At 39.0% G+C, this 16,612-nt stretch overlaps 1 protein-coding gene across 1 annotated transcript; it reads right to left on the bottom strand.

The window, feature by feature from the left end:
- Positions 1-324: 324 nt before the first annotated feature.
- On the bottom strand, positions 325-7,685 carry IL22 (interleukin 22). The gene is made up of 6 exons (XM_060776135.2): positions 7,487-7,685; positions 7,037-7,267; positions 4,660-4,725; positions 4,403-4,561; positions 3,168-3,233; positions 325-1,344 (listed from the first exon to the last, which is right to left on the bottom strand). Exons 2-6 carry the CDS (start codon positions 7,223-7,225, stop codon positions 1,252-1,254), a joined length of 573 nt encoding a protein of 190 aa, XP_060632118.2. The 5' UTR covers positions 7,226-7,267; positions 7,487-7,685; the 3' UTR covers positions 325-1,251.
- Between the last annotated feature and the right edge of the window lie 8,927 nt (positions 7,686-16,612).

Genomic DNA, 16,612 nt, shown 5'->3' on the forward strand with positions numbered 1-16,612 from the left:
GAATGAAGAACCTGGGACCCTCTAGATTCTGCTGGACTAAAGATCCCATTATTTCCAACCACTAAGTGGATCTGGTGGGAGTTGGAGTCCAACAAAATGTCAAGGGGTGCAGGCTTCACATCCTCATCTACATACAGTAGACTTTCGTGTGAACCAGGACTTGTGGAATTGGTAGATGCTGAAGAAATGTAGTTTCTAGTTGATGGAACCTTGTTATTTAAAATAGGCTTAAATAATACAATACTATATTCGTAAACTCTGTATTGGTGATATTAATATTGAAATACAGAAACTAAAGCAAATTAAGACAAGTAATGTAGCGGTTTTACCGTTTTACTGTATTATAAAAATAGTTTTTTATTCAAAGTATTATTTCTTTAAATTTTTTGACAAATGCTTGATTTAACTAAGGCTGGATCTACACTGCCATATAATCCAGTTCATATCAGATAATCTGGATTTGATATGGCAATGTAGAGCCAGTCTAAGAGTCTACTATATTAGCATCCTAATTTATATAATAATAATGGCTCTCATGACTGCATGAAGAAGAGGGCTTCTTTCTAAAGTATTTGTATGGAAACATCAAGTGCACACAAAGTCCCCTTCTACATCGCCATAAAATCCAGATTATCAGAGTCTACACTGCCATATAAACCAGTTCAAAGCAGATAATCTGGATTTTATATGGCAGTGTAGATGGGTCCCTAGTCTTCGGATCCTTCCAGACAGGCCCTATCTCCCAGGATCTAATCCCAGGTTTTCTGCTTTAAACTGGATTATATGAGTCTGCACTGCCAGATAATCTGGGATAAACAGAAAACCTGGGATAAGATCCTGGGATACAGGGCCGGTCTGGAAGGGCCCTCCATCTCCCCCGCATTCAATTGTTTCATTTTCATTACTGTTAAACGTCCCCTTCCACAAGATATGATATATATTATGGATGGGTGCTATGGAGTTGCCACACTTCTAAACTGGCTTTTATTTTAAAGTAAATTCCTTTCACATCAGAGAGGATGGCCAGCCTTCAGCTTACTTACTCTAGAGGTGTCCCATTAAAGTCTGCCACTAATCTTAATAAGCCATATAAATAAATTGCTCACATATACATATAATTTTAAATAAGTTATCATTATCAAGTTACAATAAATTACCATTAAAATTTCCACAAACTGAAATGAAATAGCTGGCCCATCTGGATAGAAGTAGCTTTATGAGCTGATTGATGGTCAACTATTGTTTAGTCCTTTACGAAGCCGGTGCTTTGATGCATGCTTTTGCCAGGTATTCAAAGAGCAAGTCAAGTTCACCAACTGCTTTGTTCTTTCCATTCTCTCCCAACTGTAGAATCAAAATCAAAAAAAGGTTATTTGGACACGGTTTGCAGAAGCTGAAATAAACTGGGGAAATGGGGCGAAGAATAAGAGAAACTGGGATGTTTTAGGCTAGATCTACACTGCCCAATATCACAGGATCTGAACCCTGATTATATTCTTATCCCAGATTGTATTGCAGTGGAGACTCATATAATCCAGTTCAAAGCAGATAATCTGGAATCAGATTCTGGGATATAGGGCAATGTAGATCCAGCCTTAAAGGCAGCTGAGAATTAGCTACAACTCTCTGAATCACCCAGCCAACTAGTAGACATACGGTAATTGGTATGGGTATTTTGGGATTGAGGTATAAAAAAGCAACTTGGTCAAACTGCAAGTCTTTCTGACGTCTAGTCATTTAACAAAATCATAACAAAAAACCCCTCTATCACAGTAGGCTGGTAAAAAAGAAGAAGGCCTAGCTGACAAAATACAGAAATGAATGTATGTGTACCAGGGCTACTGTAGTGATGCTGAAAATACGATCTGGGTTTGAATCAATAAGCTCAGCAACACTATTTTGCTTAGTTCTACCAGACATAGGTCTGCTCTGAGTCTTTCCCATCTCCAGCTGATGGACATTCAGAACTCTGTGATGCATTGGAGTGCTCTGGCAGAGCATCCTAAATAATCTTCCCTAAACCGCAAATCCCAGGATTACACGAAAAGTCCCTGAGATTCTAACAAAACAACAGCAGAAAAAAAGATGGTAAGTCTGGACTTTATCACACAAGATAGGCAAACTGGCAGTGAAGTTGGACGCTGTGTGTATCCTGGCTACTGGTTTACCTCCTTTCTGCAATTAATCCATTCTTCACTATTGATGGGCAAAATCCATCAACAGCTCGCAATTCGGAAACATTCCCAACACCTACTTGGGTGCAACAGGTCCTCCTCTCCCCCTTCCCCCTCGCTATTCTCAAGCTGTTTTGTGTTTATTTAATATTTTAGTTATATTAGCCTTTTTTGCATTACTGAAGTTGCAAAATTGCTCTTTAAAAAACTTAAAACATTGCAGTTTAGTGGAAGTGTGGAAAAGTGAGTGGGAAGTACAATTGCAGGACTGCAGATTGTCGGATCAGCTCAATTGTGTGGATGAAGAGAGGTGTGATATTGAATGTGTTCATCCCAGTGTGTATCAATATCACCAATCACCATCTCCCAAAGCAGTTACTCTATGCTTCAAGAATGGGAAATGGAATGTTGGTGGACAGGAAAAGAGATTTAAAGATGGGCTTAAAGCCAAGCTTAAAAACTGTGGCATTGACACTGAGAACTGGGAGACCCTGGCCCTTGCTCACTCTAACTGGAGGTCAGCTGTGACCAGCAGTGCTGCAGAATTCGAAGAGGCACGAATGGAGGGTGAAAGGGAGAAACATGCCAAGAGGAAGGCACATCAAGCCAACCCTGACCGGGACTGCCTTCCACCTGGAAACCAATGTCCTCACCGCAGGAGAACATGCAGATCAAGATTAGGACTCCACAGCCACCTACGGACCCACCGCCAAGACACCACCTCTGGAAGACAATCATCCTCAAACTATGAGAGATCATCTAAGTAAGTATCCATGTCTATGATAATATGACTGCCTTAGAATAGCAGCTTTGTCTGTTCTCTATTCTACACTATACTACTCCCTATTTAGGACAGGTTGTAACAAACCTAATTTCCCTACGTGCATGCTGAGGAGTTACAGCCATGAATATTACAGAATCATACCTTAGTTGTACAAAAACAAGGTAAAATTACTCAACTGTTTTCATAGTGAATTCTAAAAATCAGCGTACCTTATCTAATTTGTCTTTCATTTGCTTCACATTTTTTTCAATGTGTTCACTTTTCCCCGACGGTTTCTGAAAAGGAAAGAACACAAAGTGGTTTCATTTCACACCTTTCTCTTGACTTGCACTTCAGAAAACTTGGAAGTTTTGATTCGAGGTTTCCTCCTCTCATGTTAATGCCAGACACTTGATAACTTTGCTTTTTCTCTACATAAATTGAGAATGGCTGTGGTTTGAGTGTTGAATTATGATCATATCTGCACTGACCACTTAAGTCAGTTTCAAACTGGTATTGAAGAAAGTGGTTTCGCTATGTCGATTTTTTTCCATGTCAGGAGTGACTTGAGAAACTGCAAGTTGCAGTTTCTCAAGTCACTCCTGTGAGAGAATTGGCCATCTGCTAGGATGTTGCCCAGGGGACGCCTGGATTGTTTACCATCCTATGGGAAGCTTCTCTCATGTCCCCACATGGGAAGCTGAAGCTGACAGACTGGCGCTCAGCCTACTCCCTGGATTTGAACCGCCGACCTTTCAGTCAGCAGTCCTGCCGTCACAAGGATTTAACCAAGTAGTTCCCAACCTGTGGTCTGCAAGAAATAAAATATGGTCCGCAGCCTCACTGTTACTACACCATTGCAAAGAGAGTGACTAGTCTCATGAAACCCTCTTATTATTAAATATGATTTTCTGTGGGCGAGCAGATGGCGACTACTGGATGGCACATGTTCTGTATCAGAAACTAGAGCTGATGTGATCTATCCAATGCAATTTTCTGAATCAGCTTCCCAAATAACCAAACCAAATCTAAAGTTGACCAAAAACCGATTCATAACCTTTTTGGTACTAATGCTTGTCAAGTGGTCCCTGGGCAAGTGGTCCCTGGTCAAAAAAAAGGTTGGGAACCACTGATTTTAACCCATTGCACCACCGGGGGCTGCTCACTATGTAGCTGATTACATAGGATATGCTGGAAGTTTGGGACCAGGATGGTGACTAGACAAACCACTGATGGGCATTAAGAGCTTTCTTTCACAACTTTGGTGGAAGGCTGTTATCTGTTATATTAGCCTCAGAAAACTCTGTTGTAGATTTGCCTTATGGTTGCCGTAAGTTGGAAATGTCTTAAGGCACAAAACAACAACAACAACGTATGTACATTTGACATTATGAAAAGCAATGAGACTTCAAGAAAGATAAAAAATGGATAACTGAGAGTATCAGGAGATAGATTTGATACTTACACAGCCATGCAATTCCCCATGCCGTTCAGCCAAGAAATTTGCCACTTCTTTGACATTGGAAGCAGGAAGCAGGTTTCCAGGAGCAGATTTCAGCTCAGAGAGGACATTTTTAATGACAATGTCTGTTACTCTCTTCATTACGTAGCAGTGGTCTTTCTCCTGTGAAACAAGATCATGAAAGTACATAGACTGAAGAACAACAGAACAAGGAATTGTGTAGATAGAATATTAATTCAAGTCATAATGGGGAAGCTCACCTTGATGTTAGCATACAGATGTTGCCCAATGAATCTGTTATCCGTATCTTTATCAGAAAGTCTTGCCTTGAAAAAAAAGAGTCAGAATGAATGTGTGGCAGAAAGAAAAGGTTCTAATTTTATTTTTATTTTTGAACATTCTAGACTGCGGCAACACAGTTCATTGGAACAATACAACTCTCCATTTCTATAGAGGATTTTGGGAGGAAATTGTTATACAGCTGTGTATATGGTAAATAATACAATGTAAAATTAAAGTGTTAGGATGATGAATGCAAATGTGCTCACACCCAATTCAATTTATAACACACTTCCCCCCCCCCCCCATATTAGTATTCAAAACAGCTTACATTTTACAAAAATGCAGCTTAAAAGTTATGTTTAAAATACAATAAAACAATTTGTGGAATAGGAGCCCCCGGTGGCACAGTGGGTTAAACCCCTGTGCCAGCAGGATTGAAGACTGATAGGTCGCAGGTTCGAATTCGGGGAGAGTGCGGATGAGCTCCCTCTATCAGCTCCAGTTCCTCATGTGAGGACATGAGAGAAGCCTCCCCCAAGGATGATAAAACATCAAAACATTCGGGCGTCCCCTGGGCAATGTCCTTGCAGATGGCCAATTCTCTCACACCAGAAGCGACTTGCAGTTTCTCAAGTCGCTCCTGACACGACAAAAAAAATTGTGGAATAAAAAGCATTTAAAATTCTCATATAGGTATTACTGCTTAACCATTGACCAATTTCAAGTACAGTATAAGCCTAGTTTTTCAGCATGTTTTAAGGCTTATACTCAAATCAAGGTTATATATTATTTTACTCTATTATTATTATTATTATTATTATTACATTTATTTTAATCTATTAGTACATTTGTTATTTTACTCAAGTATTACTGTTATTACATTTCAATTTTTTAACTCTATGATGATGATTATTATTACATTTATGATTTTACTTCATTATCGGAAGGATATGTAAGTACGTATACACTGAAAGGTTAGAATAATGTAATAATAAAACTGTAAAGAAGAAGAATAAAATTGTAATTTAAGATAAGAGTTGGGCAGTTAAATACAATTTTATGTAAATATTCAAAAACATTTAACCTGATGCCACAATTAATATAATTTTATTGCTATCTATATTTATTTTGAAATTTACTAGTAGCTGCTGCATTTCCCACCTTCGGCTTATACTCAAGTCAATCCATTTTCCCAGTTTGTTGTAGTAAAATTAGGACCCTGGGCTTATATTTGGGTTGGCTTATACCCAAGTATATATGGTATTCAGTTTTTGAGCGACATACTGCAGTGTGTGAGAGCTTTTACCTTCAAACCGAAATATTGGTTATTATTGTTTCTCCTGTTATTTCATTTATAACCCACTTTCTTGCCAACCCTGAGACTCAGTGTAGCATGAAAATGACATTAAAGCTCACATCATTGTAAGCATATGAAGGTTAGAATAAAATCAGACCATCAACAATATTAAAATGCAATTTCAGAGCATGCCCATTAAAACATAACACCTACGGACAACAAAGTGCATTTTTAAAAACCTTTCCCCAACAAACAATAGTCAAAGGACTTCAAAACTAAATCTGCCATTGGAGGAAACCGGTCTGATTTCTCCAGAGCTTGGGAGCAGGCACCAAAAAGACCCTGTATTTGTTATGTAGAGAAGGACTTCCACTAATGAGCTCAAAACCCATGAAGACTCATATAGAAGAACATGGTTCCTCAATTAATCTAGATGCAATTTATATTTTCACATCCTTTGACACAAAAAGAATAGCTGATGGAGCCGGTTGAAAATCGAACCATCTGAGACCTACTTGCTTTTCGGAAATCCTGTAAAACTTTTGTTTTCCGACAAGCTTTTGATGGGTGAACAATCCGGGCTATGCCTGTTCTTGCTGCCTATTGTTATTGTTATGGTCATTTTAAAGCTAATTGTATTGTTTTAATCTGTTTCTGTAAACGGCTCCGAGCCAAATTGGGAGTAGCGGTATACAAGTTGAATAAATAATAATAATAATAATAATAATAATAATAGTAGTAGTAGTAGTAGTAGTAATATAGAAGATGTAAAAAAAAATCCACGTTTGCAAGATTTATAGGCAGAAGAAAACACTGAGTGGCCAATAATGATCAACATCATTCAAATAGCTGAATATGTTGTAAGCTGCTGTGATATCCCCATATTAGATACTTTCTTGTATAAATGAGTTTATCTATCTGAGTCATCATTCACTTTCAAAAAGAAGTAATGGCATAACTCAAAAAAAGTACAGAATGGAAAAATAACCCTAGGCTACAAACAGGAGGGACACCATGGAGATAAAATATCCATGAGATGGTTTGGCTTATTGCTTTACCTGTTCAGCTAAGGTGAGGGTGCAGTTCTTGATATAGGGTGGCAGAACAGTCCTGAGTATGCAGGAGTGATTCGTATGAAGATCAGTTTCCTTATTCGGCAAAGGACTTGCAAAGAGCAGAAAAGGCATGCAACAAGAACAGAACAGCCAAAATGAGAGGCACCCCATCCAGTTTTGCAGAGGATTCATGGCTCCAATAGAAAAGCAGTAAGTTTGGTGACAATCTGGAACCTTCAAAACACAGAAAAAAGTAAAATTTCTCCATGAAGACAAACAAATATGCATACAGTATAGATACATACATACATAGACAGATGAAATTATATTTATCAAAATGATTTTATATTTGTAAATGTATACATTATGATATTTTAGAAATTATATAGGTATATACAATACTAATATATAAAGAAAGAGAGAGAGAAAGAAATTGAACATTTTGCTACTTACTTGTGGATTTTGGGCTGTGCTGTAAAGGACCGGAGTCGTCTCTTTTATATATACCCATTGCCACCTTGTTCACGAAGGATTGATGAGTTACCGTGACATCATCAGGTCTTTGGCTTTCCACTATTACTTCTGAGAATTTACTAATCATCCTACACCAAAAAAGCCACAAGAGAGAACCACACAGGTTTTCTACTCTTTGATTTCTTACGAAGTGACCCTATTGAGTCTGCGGGGGACAAAGCAGGTGTGTGTGGGCTTTATGGGGGATTTTTATTTACCTGTTTTGGACACCTAATCGATTACGATTTAGGGTCAAACCAAATGTGACACCATTAATTCAATTCATGATTGTGGGTACACTTTTTAATAGAAGATTAAATAGAAGATTTAAAAGATTTAATAGAAGAATTTTAATAGAAGATTAGCACTACAGCAGAGCAGAGGACCAAGAATTGAAGCCCCTTTCAACTCCATTAAGGCCCCCTTCCAGACTGCATTCCCCACGGCTGCTATTGACTTTTTAAAAATGATTATGAAATTTCTACTGGATTGATCTAAAACAGTGGTTCCCAACCTTTGTCCTCCAGGTGTTTTGTACTTCATCTCCCACAATTCCTAACAGCTGGTAAGATGGCTGGGATTTCTGTGAATTGAAGTCCAAAATACCTGGAGAACCAAAAGTTGGGAACAACTGATCTAAAAGTGAAAGTAGAATATAGGCAGACTTAACAAAGTCTCTGTCAGCGAGGTCGCTCTTTGACGAAGACTTTTTAAGCTCTTCCAGTTTCCTCCTCCCCCCCCCCCCCTCCTCTTTGTCTTCTATCTGGCTGAGCATTGGCATTTGGAAGGATAAGGAAGGGGACCTGGAGAAACATATATTGTATTGTACACTATATGCCTTGAAAACAAACCATACAACTTCAGCTGGGAAACAATGAAATTCTAGTCTATCTGATCTTTCTGTAACTGTGTGTGTCTTCATGTGTCATTATAAGCAATCACTCATGGCTGTGTATGATTGTCTTCCAGGGGTATTATTATCATTTATTCATTTATTTATTTATTTTATGTCAAGCTGCTTTACCCAGAAGGTGGTGCTAGGGCACACCTGTTCAACACTCGGGGATTTGAACAGGTGTCCCCCAGTACCACCTTCTGGGTACGATCCTCCAGGAAGGCTTGGAGCCACTGTAAAACAGTATCTCCTAGTCCCATCCCAAAGACATGGTCCAGGAGAATAACATGGTGAATGGTATCGAAACCCACTGAGAAATCCAGGAGAACCAACAGAGAGACACTCCCCCTGTCTAGCTCTCTGCATAGGACCAAAGCTGTCTCTGTTCCATAGCCAGGCCTGAAACCAGATTGAAATGGAGCTAATTAATCAATTTCATCCAGAAATCCCTGGAGTTGAGAGGCCTCCACATGCTCCAAGGCCTTGGTCAGAAAGGGGAGGTTGGACACTAGTCAATAGTTGTCTGTTATAGAGGCTTTTTAAATATAGATCTCACAAATGACTGCTTTGGGCAAATTAGAACTTTGCCTTGTTCCAAAGAGGCATTGACCACCCCCTTCACCCATTCTGCCAGTCCTCCTCTGGCCTGTTTGATCAGCCAGGAAGGACAAGGATCTAGAATACACGTGGTCGCTCTTATCTCTCAAGGATCCAATCTTGGCAGTGGATCTGTAAGTGACTATTCTGGATCCACACAGTCTTTCACAATGAGGACATAGATTTTCAGTTGGAAGGCAGTCCCTACAAGAATTTGCTTGGTGTACCTTCTTCTTGGCACATTTCTCCCTTTTGCCCTCTATTCGTGCTTCTTCAAAATCCAAAATACTGTTGGCAACAGCTGGCCTCCAGTTAGGATGCTTGAGCACCAGGGTTTCTCAGTTCTTTATTCCACATTTTTTTTAGGTCAAGCTGTAAGCCCGTCTTTAAATCTCTTTTGCTATACAACAATATTCCGTTTTCCATTCTTGAGTTGAAAGTAAAGTTGCTACTTTGGGAGACGGTGCTCGAGCATTCGGACAATGTGGCCAGTCCAGCAAAGATGAAAGCGGAGAATCATCGCTTCAATTGTGGAGGGAGGGGGGAATCATCATGAAATGCTAGAATATTCAAAAAGTTTCTTCTATTTATACAAGGCTTGCCTGACCTGGTTGTTTGATTTCAGATGTGCACATTGTTAGTTTTGAATAAGAGGTTTGACAAAACACATTGAAGTGCTTTTTTCTTTTACTTCTCTTTTTTGTGATGTAGGAATCTATCCCTATTATTTCCATTTTATTTCTTCCATGTTATTTATGCGTGTGGTATCAAACTTTCTATTTATGATGAATTAATGCCCAGAAACACATCTACTGAAGTAAGCCTGCAACGAAAAACAAAAGAAACAAATTTATCCCAATCTGTCAGAGATTCATACTAAAACACACCTGGGGGAGGGGTTGTGTGAAATTTTGTATGGATTTTTGGTGCCGTCTTTTCCTAATGCATGCTGTTTTGAATGCAAGATATTTGCAAGCAGTTTTCTTACTGTATTCATTACAGGAATTTTCAAGATCATTACCTGCCATACTTCACTGATGATAAATATAGGTATGACACAGTTAGCAAAGTGGGTGTGTTCCTGGACTTCTTTAATACGAACCTTTTGGCACAATGGGCACAAATTACATGGATGGAATAGAGATAGGTCCTTATATGACAGAAAAAGAAGAGCAGTTCAACATCTTTTCTTTATGTATTTTATTATCAAAGGTTACCTTATGCATATATGAAATGAAATAACGAGGTAACCATCATTTTGAATTACTGGAGAGTACATTCTTCCAAAATGCATCTCAGGATTATATTTTCTACAGCTCTCACTTGTCTTATGATTTCTAGTTCGGTGATGAAATCCATAGAACTATTATTTTTTAACATGCCAGGAATCCGGTCGAGGCTGCCAAATCTATTTCCCCCTTTTCTTTCTGTTTTGATCTTCTTACATGCTTCATATGTGATTCTGAGGGCAGCAGTTTTACTTGGTCTTGGTTTTACTTTCACACACAGCTAGAGTAGGGTCATTTAAAAGAGAATCACAGTCAATCTTTACCATGTTGTTTATTGCAGATACACTGCAATAAACACTGCTGCAAACAATTGTCAATTTTCCAACAGACCTCACTACCTCTGAGGATGCTTGCCATAGATGCAGGTGAAACGTCAGGAGAGAATGCCTCTAGACCATGGCCATATAGCCCGAAAAAACCTACAACAACCCAGTGATTCCGGCCATGAAAGCCTTCGACAATAAATTGTCAATTTGTTTATCTGTACCCCTCCAACAAAATTCTTCAAATGTCAATAAAATTTTAAAAAATCCCAAACTTCCGGCTAGACAGAAAATAGGGAAGGGATCTGAATTTGGTTCCTCAATACAGTAAAAGACTTTGTCAGAAGTGTTGTTAAGTGATCAATGCTTGAGTCTGTTGAAAATATTTTCAGAGTCCCCAAATCTAAAACATTGATAGGAACTATCTTCCCAACCTTACAGCCTGGTGACTACAATAGATATATATATAGTGTATTATTCAGAATGATTTGATCAAGTCCATAGGGAAGGCATTGGCAACTCACGGCCCACAGAATTTACCCTGCCCCTAATTTCTTTCCAGTTCTATCAGTGCAGTTTCTTTTGGTTTTGTGTGCACACACAAAAAGGAGAATCGTATTCTGAAAATCTTCCAGGAAATACAATTCTCATGCAAGCGTGGGACACTGTCAACTTTTACTGGAAATATGTGGTTTTAAAATCGCATATAGTTTTAAAATCATATATCGATTTGCAGGTTTTTAAAATAAAATGGGAAAATTCATTTTTGCTGAGAGAATGACTCATTGTGTGTACCAGGATATTTTAATATTTGTGTAAACTTCCAGACCTACCAAAGTTGCTTACTCCTGTCCTATAGCTAGGAGATGAAAGCAGAAATCCTCTTAAGACCTTTTCAGTGGCATAATGAAATGCTTCTTAAACTATGAACTCCAATCCAAAATGAGGTCCCCTTAGCTCAACGTCGGGGTTCCAAAAACAGTTTCTGAATGTCACTTAGTGGCATCTTGATCTAAGAAAATAAATCATTATTCACTATTACTTTCTTCACCTCTTTGTTTAACTTGAATTTCATGATCTCACACTATTATGTGACTAAATCCTGTGCTCCTCTAACATATAAAAAGTGATATATGATCAGTCTTTGCAAAGCTGATTGGTAAAGGATCTGCACCTTGGCCAACTGACATGTTGTTACATGTTGTTACACAGAATCCAGCCAGGAGAGAAAATTTCTGTAGCACATTAGTAACATATTAATTCGCCCTATATGTACTTCCCCTTTCAGAGAAGACTATCCTTTGCCATGCTTTTCATTATACACTAGCTGTACCCCGCCATGCTTTGCCATGGCCCTCAGAAAACAGAGGAATTCCAGATATGAAACATCTGGGCCAGGTAACACCTCTCAACAAAGGATTCCTGCAGGAAGGAAGAAGCCAGAGCTTGAAGCTGCAAGGCTATTAAATGGTAATCAAGGTGGGCAATTGCAACATTCACACTTGGGTCAAGTAGAAAGGAGTTCTTTTTCCCACCCTGGACTTTTCACAGATCTATAAAGAAAAGCCTCCCACAGGGCACACTCTGGGGAACATCCTTGGAGACGGCCAATTCTCTCACACCAGAAGCAACCTTGGAGCTATTTGGGTTTTTTTCCCTCATGCAGGAAGGGGTGGGCCAGGGGAGTCATTTTTGTGCATGCACTGTAACATCTTTTTGGTTTTGAGGGGTTTTTAAGTCCTTGCTACTGTGGGATTTTTTTGTGTTTTATGAGTGATGGTCACTCATTGGCCTGATAGATGTTTTGTATCCATGTTTCGTGTCAATTTGCCTAGTGGTTTTTGAGTTATGTTAATCCCACAAATGAACATTACATTTTTTATTTATATACTAGTTGTACCCACCACGTGTTGCTGTGGCCAACCTTTCCTCCCTCTTGCTCTCCTCCTTTCTTTCTCTCCTTCCTTCCCTCCCTTTTTTTCTTTCATTCTCTTCTTCCTTCCTTCATTCCTTCCTTCCTTCTCTTCCTCTTCCCTTCCTCCCCCCTTTTCTTTCCTTCCTCTTTCTCTAATTTCTTCCTTCTCTACCTGTTCTTGCACTGCAACTCCCAGAAGTCCTCCTCATCTATCTATCTATCTATCTATCTATCTATCTATCTCTATCTCTATCTCTATCTCATCTATCTATCTATCTTATCTATCTAGAGGATTGCTGGAGTTGCAGTCCAGGAATAGGAAATTGGAAATATGCTGGGATTGGGATGTTCTCAAAGAAATCCAAGGAGAAGAAAGCTTGCAGCTTGGAAGCAGTGCATTTGGATCATCCTCCTCTCCTAAAGGGCCTGGTCTAGGGGATGCTGGAAGCTGTAGTCCAAAAGGCTACATTGTGTGTTTTGTTTGCCAGGGGAAATTGCTTTTGCCAAAGCACTGTAGCATCTTTTTGCTTTTTGGCTTTTGAAGTCCCTTCCATTGTGTTTTTCAGTGTTTTTATGAGTGATGGTCACTCATTGGCCTGATAAGATGTATTGTGTCCAAATTTCATGTTAATTCATCCAGTGGTTTTTTAGTTATGTTAATCCCACAAATGAACATTACATTTTTATTTATATAGACGATGGAACCTTTTTGACCTGCTTAAGCACAAGATAATTGTTTGTTTCATCTTAAGCATTGCTGTAAAGCTGAGGTAGGAAATATGCGCCAGATATTGATAGACTGGAAGTCCCAGCAGACATCAATATTTGCTATTCTGGATAGGAGTGCTGTAGTTTGCAGTTGAGGACCATATGATTCCCATCACTGCTCTAAACTCTAATCTCACAACTATCCATAGATCAGTTTGCTTAAGCATCATAAATGTAGTGGGATTTCTCCCTAAAGAAGAGACATGCTGATGCCAATTCCAGTGACAAATTAGTGTTTTTTCATATAAATATGACTGCTATTTCATTTTATTTATTTGTTTATTTATTTGAACTTAATTGCTTCCCTGTCCACCAGGACCTCCAAAGCAATGTCATTTGCTTATGTGTCAATGGGTTTATACAATCAACCTTCCGTTTCCGTGGATTCCATCATCTGGGGGGCTTGAAAATATTCCCCACTTGCTAAAAAATCCAAAAAGCAAGAGGGACACAATTGTTGAAAATTATCAAAACACCATTGATTCCCAATTAATTCAACCTGTTGTGTTTTCCAAATATAGTTTGTACTGTATCTTAATAACAAAGGTAAAGTAATATGCTTAACCCCATTTAGGTATTTTCTCTCCTATTCTTTCCAGTAATGTCTCCGATGTTACTCTTTTCCCACTCGCAGACTCCGGGGCAACACATCTACCACATCACAGGGTTTCCCTCTCAGACTAGTTAGTCAGAGAAGTCGCATATTTTCAGCAACTGACCCATATAACATGGGGAAGATTCAAAGTAGCGGAATAGCAGGCAGTTCAGAAGCCACAAACACTTCCTCTTTGATTTCAGTCTTCTTTCATATACACTAACCTATAGCGCCTACATTTCTTTCTCCTAGAACTTGTACAAACTTGTTTGGATTTAAAAGGTTGGTGCTGTTTTATAAAACTAGTGAAGAAATCATGACGGAACATGTTTCAGAATCTTGGGTGAGATTTACCATGGGTGGTATGAGGGGCTGCTGAGAAGTCTTTGGCTTTACCCAGAAAGAAACGAGATAGGAAGATGAAACTTTACATTCATTCAACATACTCTCCACAGATATCAACACACTTCTTACATCGGTATTCGAAGTTCTGTAAACCTTGCAAAAAGAAGGATTTTGGTTGTGCCTCAAACCAGTCATCCATAGCAGCCATGGCATCAGAAATGGTGTGAAATTTGGTACCCTTGAGGTTTGGAAATAGATGATAGTCGGAGGGAGCTACATCCGGTGAATAAGGTGGGTGGTCAACCAGCTGGAAGCCTAGCTCCACCAGTTTTGCAATGGACACTTGTGCAGTGTGAGTGGAGGTGTTGTCTTGCAGGAATAAGATTCCTTTGAACAGCTTGCCATGCCTTTTGGCCTTCAGAGCTGCCTTCAATTGGACCAAAAGTTCAGTGTAATACCTTGCATTGATGGTGGAACCATTTTGAAGGTAGTCTACTAGGAGCATGCCCTCCTTATCCCAGAACACAGACACCATCACCTTAGTGGCTGCTTTTTGCACCCTGAACTTCTTTGGATGAGGAGAACCACCGTGCCTTCACCCTTTTAACTGCTCCTTGGTTTCAGGGTCATACAGATAAATTCAGGTCTCATCCATAGTGACCAGTCGATCCAGGAAGTTCTTATCAGTCTGGAAATGTTGACAAATGGACCGGGAAGTTTTCATTCGCATGCTTTTCTGAACTGTTGTTAAACATTTAGGGACCACTTTGCAGAGAGCTTCTTCATGTTCAAATGTTCATGGATAATCACACAAACACGTTCATGAGAAATCCCCATGATGTCTGCTATTCCTTTAGCTGAAATTCGCTGATTCTCCAGTATGAGGTTGTGCACAGCATCAACGATCTCCAGAACCACTCTCGGTTGTCCAGGATGTTCCTCATCATTGTTGCTGAAGTGACCCGTTTTAAATTTGGCAACCCAGTTCTTAACTGTAGAATATGAAGGGCATTGATCCCCCAATGTCTGCAACATATCACAGTGAATATCCTTCGCAGACTTTCCTTGAAGAAACAAGAATTTTATTACTCCTCTGCTCTCATTTGCTGTGAAAATTGCCTTAGACTCTGCTATTTTGTTTTCCCGCACACCTAGATCACTGTTGCTATAAGCCACAAACACAAAATTTTGAAAACATATATTAGACACATAAGGCTTTTGTGTGACATAGCATTTGTTACCATAGAGTCGCCCAAGGGCTGAGAAAACTGGTATATAAATGAAGTAAGTAAGTAAGTAAGTAAGTAAATAGAAACAAAAAAAGAACACAAAGCCAAAGACTTATCAGCAGCCTCTCATATACATAAAACAGCATTGTGGAAGGAGCAAAACAGCATTGCGGTGTTAAATATTATCTGAGATTGGTCTCAGGGTCTTCAAAAGATGATATGTTTATGGGTTGGAAATTTCCAATAGTTTTTGGCAAATGTGCACCGTTCTTTTCAACTATTCATCGAACCATCTTTTGAGTATTTTGAGGCCTGACTCTCGCTTCTCCAATGGATTTCACTTAATGTTCTCCAATATTTGTTTTTACTGTTTAGTGCCCTAACAGCAGGCACAATCTATTACAATTAATAGTAGCAAGCAAGGCTGATAAGTTTGTTCATTAATTCACTTTTGTTAGTTAGTTTTGTTAGTTAGATATTTAAATAGTTTCTGCACACCAATATTGTATTTTATTGTGTCAGCTTGGTATGTGCACATCAAAGCTTTTAAGCTGTGTTAGATTTAATAATTTATTACAGTTTTTTACAACATGTTACTGCTATTCCGCTTTGTTCAAGATCTAGTGAAACAATTTTAAAAATAAAATAAATGGTTTTTGTTTGTTTGGCACTGGTTCTGTATGCCTAAGCACTCACCTATCATTCATTTTTCATATGTTATCAACAAGGAATAAAGCTTCTAAGTGTTGGATGATTTTAGGTACTACAAGAACTGTAGGTTCAGGGCCTGTTACGTCAGACTCCCAAAGGATCTAATAAGACACAGATGGCATGAAGGCAGCAATCAGAGACTTTCTTCTCCTTGCCTAAAGAAGATGTCAACAGAATCAGTGCTCCAAAAACTGATACAAGTGCAATTGTGAACAAACATGTTTATTGACAGCTATTCAAAACAAGAGTACTCTTCCATGCTAGCTTCTGATTGGTCCAAAATGGTGCCTGCTAGGATCCGCTCCCCAATCGTCCCAGAAGGTTCACCTGTTGTCATCGCTGATTGGCTCCAGTCATGGCAGGAAATTTAATAAACTGTTATGGGATTATTTGAAGGCTTGTGCTTGTTTATTGATCCATCCAGGGGATGGTTGTGTGAAGAAAGGAATGTGTCTGAGT

The sequence above is a fragment of the Anolis sagrei genome, chromosome 5 (assembly GCF_037176765.1).
Source record: "Anolis sagrei isolate rAnoSag1 chromosome 5, rAnoSag1.mat, whole genome shotgun sequence".
In the NCBI taxonomy this organism is placed as follows: Eukaryota; Metazoa; Chordata; class Lepidosauria; order Squamata; family Dactyloidae; genus Anolis; species Anolis sagrei.